Source organism: Galendromus occidentalis, unplaced genomic scaffold (genome assembly GCF_000255335.2).
Source record: "Galendromus occidentalis unplaced genomic scaffold, Mocc_1.1 scf7180000077384, whole genome shotgun sequence".
Classification (NCBI taxonomy): Eukaryota; Metazoa; Arthropoda; class Arachnida; order Mesostigmata; family Phytoseiidae; genus Galendromus; species Galendromus occidentalis.
Window position 1 is genome coordinate 795,358 of NW_003805372.1, and position 11,356 is coordinate 806,713.

The 11,356-nt window shown below is 49.9% G+C and overlaps 1 protein-coding gene across 1 annotated transcript; it reads left to right on the plus strand.

Annotated features, from left to right (window-relative positions):
* The first annotated feature begins 3,109 nt into the window (after positions 1–3,109).
* LOC100903697 (multidrug resistance-associated protein 1) lies at positions 3,110–10,871 on the plus strand. The gene is made up of 18 exons (XM_018639170.2): positions 3,110–3,182; positions 4,394–4,578; positions 4,669–4,788; positions 5,299–5,478; positions 5,608–5,782; positions 5,884–6,138; positions 6,228–6,431; positions 6,539–6,770; positions 6,922–7,115; positions 7,205–7,951; positions 8,224–8,525; positions 8,644–8,809; positions 8,926–9,125; positions 9,228–9,548; positions 9,630–9,800; positions 9,876–10,060; positions 10,169–10,313; positions 10,417–10,871. Exons 2-18 carry the CDS (start codon positions 4,418–4,420, stop codon positions 10,592–10,594), a joined length of 3,936 nt encoding a protein of 1,311 aa, XP_018494686.2. The 5' UTR covers positions 3,110–3,182; positions 4,394–4,417; the 3' UTR covers positions 10,595–10,871.
* Positions 10,872–11,356: the final 485 nt, after the last annotated feature.

The window sequence follows — 11,356 nt, forward strand, 5'->3', positions numbered from 1 at the left end:
GATATCAGCGTTTTCGAACCCTGCCGAAACGATTCCGAAGTTTGTAAGACATTCAAGATGCAAGCAGCGTTCAAGGGTGAGGGGATATAGTATCCGCCCGAGCCGACAGTTCCACCGAAAGATGACTTTGCGTTCAGCAAAATGCTTGAGAAAAACATCATACTTAAGTCGTCGTATTTGAGTGGATCCGTGAAGGAATCCGTTGTCAGAGCTTGGCTCACACTTCTAATAGATCAGCCCTCAACAAACCTTCAGGCATAACTGTCGAATCACGAATTCTTCTCATTTTAAGGAGCCGATGGACGTCTCCGATGATGGATTAGAGGTTATTGATTCGAGTACGGGATCGGATTCGGCGTTGCGGAGCGCGCTCCAACACGCAAGGTTTTGGAATGAGAATCATTGTTTGGACTTTGCTCCCGGTCAGCATCGAGCGCCAGAGAGCCTCCAGTATAGAACGCACGCGGAGGAATCGTCTATACCTGCAATCTATTCCGGGGAAGGTCGCCAAATCTTGACGGAGAGTCTCATCGTCCTCTCCCGAAACAACCATCGTATCCGATGATCAGAGTGAGGCGATCAAAAATCTTGAAGAACGGTGGATGAACACAGGAATCGGACAAGAACTAGACGACTTATGTTAGAGATTGTTCGCACGTGCACCGATTCCCCTGCAGAGAATCGCGAAGCGCATGAATATATGTATATCGAGAGTCCCATTTTATTCCCGCAATGAGCATCTGTTTCCCACAGCGAAGTTCTTGGACCTTTTCACGCAATAAGTAGTGTCTGAAAGACTGCTCCTCTAGATTTCTTTTCCGTATCCCAGCGTGTCCATTCTCCAAGGATCATTTGCTCTCAACCGCCCCCACAAGGGAGTGCGGGATGCGCCAATTCGTCCGCATGGATGGAAGAGGGACATAAACGGCAGTTCGTTCTCCACGCCAAATCCTCCCTCGAAAATCCGCGTCTGCTGCGGATTGATAGCGACAGCCCGTGGTTCAAAGCATTTATAACTTTTTTATTAATTTTGAATAATTAACGATTTTATTTTCCGAATCTTTCAATTCTTCTTGTTCTTTTCCAGCGAGGAGACGGACTGAAAGAAGAATCGGAGAAAAATATTGATACATGATAATTAATGAAAAAAATTTAAACGCTTCAAACCACGAGCATGATTGATAATCATCGATCGCACCTCTTCCCGGACAGACCTAATTCCTTGAGAGCAAACGGCGCGGGGTCGCGGATCTGGCTTTCCCCGCACACTGTAGTCAGAAACTACAACGCCTCGAGCAGAACATCGAGTCAAGCTCCTCCGTGAGTGGCGTTCCGGCATTCAACCCCAACACGTTCTGCGATCGCCGCTAGACGACGTGCAGCCACCGCCGAAAGCAGCTCCTGAGTTTGCAACCCACGGCGGCCACCGGAGGCAGCGTGCGATTCTCGCTGACTTTGAAAATCCATCCGAGCAGTGAGCGGCGATACTGAATCGGTGTTTCGCATCAAAAAAATCTACATATGATCAGTGATCATATGAACGTCTTATCGTCTCCTTCGCAGAGAGCCTCCCAAGCCCGGCTGTCTCTCGTCCCGCCGGCGCCGTGTTTCATAGGGTCCCCGCCAGAGGTGAGGAGAGAGAAAAAAACTGAAACTCCCGACGGGGATCCGATGCTGACGAGCGGGGTGAAGCCAGTGGGAACGAGCAATTGGGAGATCATCGCTCTCAGGATATCACGCGGGACGTCATGTCATCGAGGACAATTCAGAGGTCCATCTTCATTACAGCCTTCGGTTCAACGCTGCTTTCATGACGGGAGATGGACCCTACCTGCTGACGCGGACGACGAGCTCAGAAGTATGCTTCTCTCGGAAACCTCGCCGACTCGCCACATAGCCCCGCGTTATAAGACACGTCCGAATTCGTGGAGAATGATATCTGGATGATAGCGATCAGCTCACCGCTCGGTAGAGTATTTCCGATTGCTCTTATCAATGTCAGCAATCGAGGACTTTTTCGAGTGTGATTTCTTGCCCCCCCCCCTTCTAGAGGCTTTGAATTATCCGCGGACCGCGATTTTCCCCGCAAATCTCCCTGGTATTCCCTCTCTACGTAGAGATCCGATCAAGGCCGTGAATGCCGACGGAAATCGCTGCGAAAAATCAAGGCCCCATCCATGGTCGACGATTACCGATAGCTGAACGGAGCCTCCTGCGTTGAGCCGAGAGGAGGTGTACCAGTCTCTCGTGGGGATGGTGTCCTCTGCAACGAAGTTGACATCGATGGAATGAAATGATATCGCGGGAAGAATGGAGCCACAGAATATTCGAATTGAAGGGTCATTCCGCATCAGGGGCAAGGCCAGATTTCCTTCTCGACAAGGGTGGTTTCTTTCTTCTCTGTAGCTCGCCGCGATTGGATCTTTTGGGATTCCATGGCTCACCGCTAGCTCCTCGAGCCTACTGAATGTGCTGAGCTTGCCAGAGACTCGTACTCGATAGCGTATCTCGAATTTGCTCTCCTGCCTCATTCCTATCCGCGGGCACTTCCATATCTCTGTTTTTTTTAGCTGGAGCCGTGGGGCTTCTTTAAAAGTCAGATGCCGATAGATGAGGTGATAAGCTTGCCGGGAGCGGTCGGGATATGCTGCGGGGAACTCAGCCCTTCTCCTTCCTACAAGCTGCCTTCAGATCCATCGAGCCGGTTCCGGAGCTCGGACGGAAAGCTCATGTCCTGGTTTGACGGCCCTCCGACTCCTGAAGAAGAAACCAGGATGCTCCTCGCCGCATTGATCTGTAAATCACCCTTCCGCTATCCTTCCTTGCCACCGGTTTCTGCACTGCGCTCCGATTCCTCCCCATTGTTTTCGAACTCATCGACGTTCCCTCCTTGCAGAGCTACCGTCTTACAATTAATTATACACAACCGTGATATCATGGGCCCCAGACTGAACCAATTTCCGGCGGTCGATCCCGTTCTGTCAGTTCGGATCGATGATTCATGCAAAAAGAGAAGAGCATGGCGACTGTGGGAAACTTTCGCGCTCTCTCGATGTAGGTGGAAAGGACGCTACAGGAGCTTCATATATCCAGGTGTGGTTCGTGAATAGTGAAACTCGAGAACTACTCGACAGGTTTGCCTAGAAGCTTGCCGGCCGACCGGAATCCTCCTGGTGGGAAAGGTCAGTATTCCGATAGGTCGAAAGTCGTAGAGGTTCTCGGCATTGGTTATTGGTTATTGCATAGCCCGAGGACGCTAGGTCGTGGCTCAGGCGAGATGGATCTCTTCCTCGCCTTGGACTCGGTCGGACGTCGCGAGTTCTGTAAGTCGTGTGCAAGCGACGTGGTGTCACGACGAAGTCAGATATCCTCCTCTGTTCGAAGTTTTCCCCACAACTCATCATCCGCTGAAATGTGTCGCATGAGCTCGTCAGTCCCAAAAAGGCGATTCCGGGAGGATCGATGCGTCCTTTTTTGGACGGCGCCGGCGGTCTGAATGTACCTGATGTGAGGAAATCCTCCCAACCTGATCGATGAAATCTTTGTTCATCTCAAAATATGGGATCCCGCCCGGGAGGATAAGTTCCTTTGAGCACTAGAGAAACAAGAGGCACAGATACTTTTGATAACTCGAACAGTCGCGAGCTATGCCCTACACTTCACAGAGCTCGCTTCCGTGTATTTATGTTTGGAGTGCTGTTAACACACACAGAGCAAAGCGCTCGTCGCTGCTAAGTGGATTATGGATCGACATCGAATCATATCGATCCACTCCTAATAGCATTTCACTCGGACGGACGAATGAAAAGTGTTGTTTCTGGGCGACTCCCAGAAACACTGCCCCGTCCGCCTGAACTCCTCCCATTCTCATGGAAATATCGTTGATATCGCAAATCGAATAATAATAATTTTATAATCAGTGCTGTCTCCGAGCATGTTGGGCGGAGGCCTCTCAGGCCCTTGGATGGACTCGCTCCTGAGCCTCTCCCGGATATGGTCAAAATACTGGAGCTCTTCGCGAATCCCCTTTCTCGATGCTCGACGACGTCATCCTCGGTATTCCACAGAGAATTCTCGAGAGACGATTCCCGACCCATAGATAAAGTGCGGTAATGGAAGGTGCCCTGTATTTTCAAAGCATAGACAGGCATGGGAGTCTGATTTTTCCTGTCCAAACCCTGCGGAGAACATTTTTACCCGGGTCGTCTCCGCACTTCTCGAGATGCAGGAGCATCCGGATAGCTTGAGACCTGATAGCGCGGCTGTCCATCTTTGTCTATAGCCTACGCGTCCATAGCGCCGAGAAAAGATTGAACACTCGTGAATCTTAATGAATAATGGAATCTCTTCAGTTGACATCACATAGATTGTTTAAGTTTCTTCTCGTTTGCAGCATTGAGAAGACTTGTCGGGCAGCATGACGGGAACCGATCACAAAGCTGGACTCAAAGACTCAGTTCCGAGGGAGAAGCTCGCGGGCTCAACGAGAAAATACAATTTCCCCAATGAAGTCCGGGCGGAAATCTCACACGGGCGGCTTGGATTGTGGACCTTAGCCACCTTTAGGAATTATTCACGGTGAACATCATAAGTCCGGCAGTAGCTGAGCGGCGTGCATAATCACAACTTTCGACCTTGACTCTGACTGAGCGAAGCTACATCTTGCAGGATAATATGGAATGGCTTCCGCGGAGGAATCCAACTCAAAGATCTGGTGCCGCTGCAAGAAACGCATTGCTCTAGATACTGCTGGGAGGCGTTCGAGGCTTCTTGGAATCGGAAACCAAAGTGGGTGTCATGGACGATCTTTGTCTAAATTCAAAGTACAGCTGCTGGGCACCCCCGATGTCGACGTCTGAGCGCTCCATAATCGCGTCCTCATGAGCTGCGAAGATCGTTTGTTAACCGTTTCGAGCTCGGAGAAATATTGGTCCAGCTTTGTGAAGCTGACTAGCTCATGAGGAGGCTTTCAGAGTCGACATTGGGGAGCCCGGTCTATCGAAATATCCACCGTGACTGAGTCCGACGTATTCCCCCCTGGAATAGACTATCCCAATTGACCAGACGCCCAGATGGGGGCCGTCACTGAGTTGAGACTCGCATGAGGCCCATTAAGTAGAGCATGCTTGTGAATATAAGCACGGCCTCCATTCCGAACAATTACGAACTACGATATTCATGCTCTCGAGAATTGATGAGCGACCTCGATGACCGCGGTATGACATGAAACAGGGCGAGATAAGCCGAGACTCCGCATTCATTCAGAGGTTCGGCACTTGAAAGAGACGGACTTTGCAGGGACGAGACGGGTCTTCTCCTCAAGGATCCCAAGGGCAAATCATCCACGGGTTCGTCGGTGCAGCCTTCACGGTCCATGTTCAGAACACTTCCGAGAGCTTTCTGGGATTTTATACTGTACAGCTCCCTATGGGAGCTGGCTTTCGATATCGTCCGTCTACTACCCGTCTTCGTGCTCAGGTGTGGCCTAAGATCTCAAGCATGTGACTCAAGCGCGATACTTCTGCGATAATTCTTTCTTCATTCTTACGGATCTCGCCCCATGATCTCTCTCAATGCTCGAGGGATTTCGACCAGCTTCCTTTTCAGTAAAATGATTGAGTTCGTCGGATCTACAGAACCTCAAATCGTGGGCTATCAATACTGTGCCTTGCTCTTTGCAAATAGTGTGATGGTGTCCTTGACGATGAACTGGATGATGCATGCCTGTTCCTCCGGCAGCGTTCAAATACGCTCTGCTCTGATCGAAGCCATATACCGCAAGGCAAGTTACTTGGGATTCGCCCGGGGGTAGGGAGGCTGAGGGAAATCCTGCCCGAGGTTCTCATTGAGGAAATGTCCCATCACTGATGATTCAATTTGCAGAGCCTTCACTCTTCGAACGCGGCCGGTCAAGGATTCAAAACTGGTGATCTCTTGAATTTGATGTCGGTCGATGTGGATACAGTGTTCGAATTCGTACAACATTCGACTTTGACATGGGGGACGGCTGCCAGGATCCTGAGCTCTCTCGCCATCATTTGGTTCCAACTGGGACCGTCGAGTCTAGCTGGACTTCTCATGATTATCGCGTTTTTGCCACTTACTGTGTTCCTGGGCAGAGCCACCGCGCGATTCCAGGTGAGCCATCGATTCCGTCCTCTCCCCTTATCTCCGGCTACCGCGAATACGCGTGGAGCGCAGCCTTCAGATCTCTTATTGATCTCTAGCAACGACAGTTGACCGAGAAGGACAAGAGGTTGGACGCATTGAGTGAGATATTCTCAGGGATAAGAATCATCAAGTTATTCGCATGGGAGATCCCTTTCATTGAGAAAGTGGAGAAAATTCGTCGAACAGAGGCGGGTTGGATTCGGAAGAACCTCTTCGGTCAGTCCGCCATTATGTTGCTGTGGTACTGCGGTCCCTTCTTGGTGAGTTCCTTCTTCCTCGAGATTTCTGAAGTCTTCGTTTCGAAATCCAAAAATGAGAGCCCTCCGAGGTTGAGAAACGTATTGCTCGAGGATGAGTCTCTTCAAAGGTTCCGGCGGCTGCGTTCGGAGCGTACATCATGATCAACGACGAGAACATATTGACCCCCGAGAAAGTCTTCGTCTCAGTGTTCTTGTTCAATAACATGAGGTACGCACTCACGAGATTGCCGATGATCCTCACCATGCTCCTGAGGGTCATGGTATCTCTGAAACGCATCGGAAACTACCTTGAAATTCAGGAAATTAATAGAGACGACATCACTGATCACGTAACGAATGGTATGGCACATGGGGAGCATTCACACGAATTAAAGTTCTCTCTTCTCCGGAACAGCGCTGATTCAGAATGTCGTTCCGATATGCCATCAACATTATCCTCTAGATTCTCCGCGATACCTACATATCAACTATATCCTCCTCCCGGTTCCAGGCGAAGATGTACGGTTCCGGGACGCAGACATCAGCTGGGGCGGCCTCAAGCCTGCTCTGAGAGAGTTGAACCTCACGATTAAATCGGGCGAGCTCGTCGCAATAGTCGGCCGCGTTGGTTCCGGCAAATCATCTTTACTGAGCGCGATTCTCGGCGAAATGAAAAAACTCAAAGGTTCTATAGATGTCGCGAGGGTAGGCGAACCGTTTTCCTATTCCACTCACGGACAAGCTTCAACTAGACCTGACCTGATCGTTGAATTATCAGGCTGTCATATCCTCAGAAACGCATCGCGTACGTCCCGCAACAAGCCTGGATCCAGAACGAAAGTGTGCGGCAGAACATCCTCTTCACTCGATCTTACGAGCCGAAATGGTACAGGGAGGTCCTGAAGAAATGCTGTATGGAGCCGGATCTCCAGCCTTTCGAAGCAGGCGATCTCACGGAAATCGGAGAAAAAGGCGTCAACCTATCGGGCGGACAGAAGCAGAGAGTCAGCCTAGCTCGAGCCGTCTATCAACGAGCCGGCATCTATCTTCTCGACGATCCTCTCAGCGCAGTCGATGCTCACGTTTCATCGGACCTTTTCCATAATGTTATCGGACCTCGAGGTCTCTTGAGAAATGCGACACGGATCCTCGTCACTCATTCTGTAGCGGTTTTGCCCTTCGTCGATAAAATATTTGTACTCGACAATGGCAAAATTACGCATTCTGGCACATTCGGAGAAATAATGAACACGGACGTTTCGATCAAGTCGTTCCTCACCGAGCCCAGGCTCGGGAACGAGGAATCCGTCAAAGAGTTGGCCGACACCGTCCGCCACTCGAGAAGTTTGAGTCAGAGATCTGTCACATCGGAGAGAGCCTTAGATGCCGCCAGAGATGAAAAATTCGGAGCGCTCATCGATGAGGAGAATGTGGCGACAGGATCTGTACAATGGTCGATATACATGAATCTCTGGAAGCACTTCGGAGCGATCAACGGCATTTTCGTGTTCGTCGGCTTTTGCCTCTACCGTTTCTTAGAGGTGAGTCTTTGCTCACAGCGCCCTCTGAAAAGTGCTCCAGATATAGTGATAATAATGCACCTTAATTCGGAGAATGAGGGGGGTGGTTTGGCGAAGAATATAAGTACAGACTTGAGAGTCTCGTCACCCTCGATGATTCTTCTAACGATACGCCCGGCGTAGAGATTATTGACGATGTTCTCCGATCTTCTCGATAAGGACCCATCATTCATTTGTTCGGTGCATCCCGTGCTTGTCTCAAACTTTGAAAGTCATTGAACTTTGATTTCCAGACCTACTCGTCGATCTGGCTGGCTCAGTGGGCTGACGACGCCGAAAACATCATGAATAATCACAATGTGACCAGGGCGAATCCCGAAGTTTTGCATGAAATCCACGTTATGTCTTTTTGGCGCATCACGCGCTACATGTACCTCGGGGGAGGACAGGCTCTTGCGATTGTAATTGCATGTGTATTTATCGCTTTTGGTTGTCTCGAAGCCTCTTCGAAACTGCACTCCGAAATGTTGTGGTGCCTCATGAAGGCGCCGATGCGATTCTTCGACTCTACACCTCTCGGTCGAATGCTGAATAGGTGAGTTGGATCAGCCATCGTGCACACTCGACAAAACACGGAAATTCGAACGGATGCATTTTCATCAAGCGGTTCCAGGGGAAATCTTCTCGTCCTTCACTCCTCCTCTGCTTTCCAGATTCGGGAAGGATGTCGATGTTCTCGATCTCGAACTGCAAATACATCTCGACGGATGGGTTGATTCTTCGATCCAGGTTGTGGCGACCATGATTCTGATCAGCCTTGAGATCCCCATTTTTCTCGTCGTCGTGATTCCGATAAGCTTCGCTTACTACATGCTCCAGGTGGGAGCACTCTCGGGATAGACGGAAGAGAAGTCTGGACAGAGATAATGGGAACGGTTTCCGGATATTCTTCGGCGGAGCCTCCTCACTAACACTGCTGGTCATCTTTTCCACAGAGGGTTTACATCGCCGCTGCTCGCCAGTTCCGCAGACTTCTTTCAACCACTCGATCACCCGTCCTCAACAACTTCTCCGAGACAATCAATGGTGCTTCAACCATAAGAGCATACGGTGCAGAAGATTACTTCATTGAAAAATGTCGGATCCGCTCGGATCTCAATCAGAACTGCTATTTGCACTCGACAATCGTTTCGAGGTCAGAGAAGTCTCTCCTGTATCTTACACCCAAAGTATCTGCACCTGTACAATGGATAACAACAGTGAATGATTCACGAGATCCTCAACAAATCTTCGACAGATGGGCCGCTATCCGTATCGACTTGTTGTCTACCTTCATAACGACGAGCATATGCTGTCTCGTTGTATTCTATAGAGATTCAATGAGCGGCGGAGTTGCCGGTCTGATCCTCTCGTACTCCCTGCTCTTCTGCGACGCTGTCTCTTTTTCGATCCGAGTGGCGACCGACGTGGAGAAAGCCGTCGTCGCTGCGGAGAGAATCAAAGAGTACACTCAAGTCGAGAGCGAAGCCCCTTGGGAGGGAACCGAAGGTGCGAAACTCGATGGCGAGTGGCCACGAAATGGAGAAATCACGCTGACGGACTTCAGCACCAAATACAGGTGAGAGTGGCTCCACTTAAGACGATTTGAGAACACAACGAGAAGAATTCGAGTCACCCTCTTCGCGGAATGACTTTTCAGGAAGGGCACTGAAGAGGTCCTGAAAGGAATCAATCTCCGTATAGGAGCCGGCGAGAAGGTAGGTGTCGTCGGCCGCACCGGAGCAGGCAAGAGTTCCTTGACTTTGGCGCTGTTCAGGATAATCGAGGCCACTCATGGGAAAATCGTCATCGATGATATCGATACATCGAGGTATGTTGACTAAAATTTAGGTCTCAAGAGAGCGTTTATTGTGCCGGAGCGAAGATATCAGGATTCGCCCTCCAGGATTGGACTCCATGATCTCCGGAAAAGGCTCACGATGATCCCGCAAGATCCCGTGCTGTTCAGGGGGACGATTCGCTCCAACTTGGACCCACACAATCTCTATACCGACGAAGAAGCGTGGACGGCTCTGGAGAAAGCCCACTTGAAAAATAATCGATTGAGGCTCGACTTCGAGGTGACTGAAGGTCAGTTAATCCGAAGGAACACGTGACTAACTGAGTGTTGCTCTTCGAAGTATCGGTGCATCTCCGTCCGAATTCCGTTGACTAATCCGTCCTGGCTTTCCGCTACAGCTGGAAGCAATCTATCGGTCGGTGAGAGACAGTTGATCTGTTTGGCTCGCGCCCTCCTCCGCAAGTCGAAAATCATTCTTTTGGATGAGGCAACAGCAGCCGTGGACGTTCAGACGGATGCGCTCATACAGGAGACTATCAGGAGGTATCTCAACGATCCTTCCTACGCATGAATGGGAGATTTCTTCCCGTCAGCTTGTATCGTATCTAAGCCGTTGCTCATAATATGTATATCGGATATGTTTCAGGGACTTCGCTCAGTGTACCATCATAACCATAGCCCATCGATTGCACACTGTCATTGATTACGACACAATTGTTGTCTTGAGCCAAGGTAGAATAATAGAAGTTGGCAAACCTGGAGATTTGTTGAAAAATCATGAATCTCATTTCCACTCCATGGCCAAGGAAGCCGGCTTAGGATGAACGAGACAACAACGATCACGACATGAATGATGATTTCCGTCATGATAGCTCGCTGACTGAGTGAAAATCGTTGGTCAGGGAGAGTCTTGGCGAAATTCGAGCTTGACTGCAATTCATCGCATGAGAACTTTCTTAGCATCAGTTGTTCATTATCATCCACGTTCGGACCCGTCCCTTAGGTTCATGCATAACTCACCGGAGACTACCTTCGGTAGCTCGGATATACCACCTTGGTGAGCGCTTGAATCCGAATGTTGATGGGATGTATGTCGCAGAGCGGACTGGGTATAAAGGTTTTTTTCTTAAAGAGCTCAGCATTCTGCAAGCAGGGGGTATCGCGATGGACATTGTGTACCCGGGACCTGTATTCTAGAATCAAACAGTATTGGATTGAGAATGAGTCTGCTCGTGAATGAAATGTTTCGAGGATTGTGTTGTGGGTGCGTGCCCAGCGGACATTCTTGACGTTCGAAAATAGCCTGAAGCTGTTCGGCGCAAGAACTAGGCACTCCAGTCTCTTAGGTTTTGGAATTGGGCAAATAAATGGGAGGGCTCCGCCGAGCGAAAGGAGAGGTCCCGCAGAGCATGAGAAGACTGATGAAGTGATATGTCTTGATTCTACACTTTACTAGCGGTATCTCCCACCTGAAATGCAGAATATTGGGGGTAAGAGAACTGTTGGGGGAAAGAATGTACGCAGTCCGACCGGCCGACCGACTGGCGCGGGAAGTATCGGGCAGGAAAGAATCACAATTTTCCCGA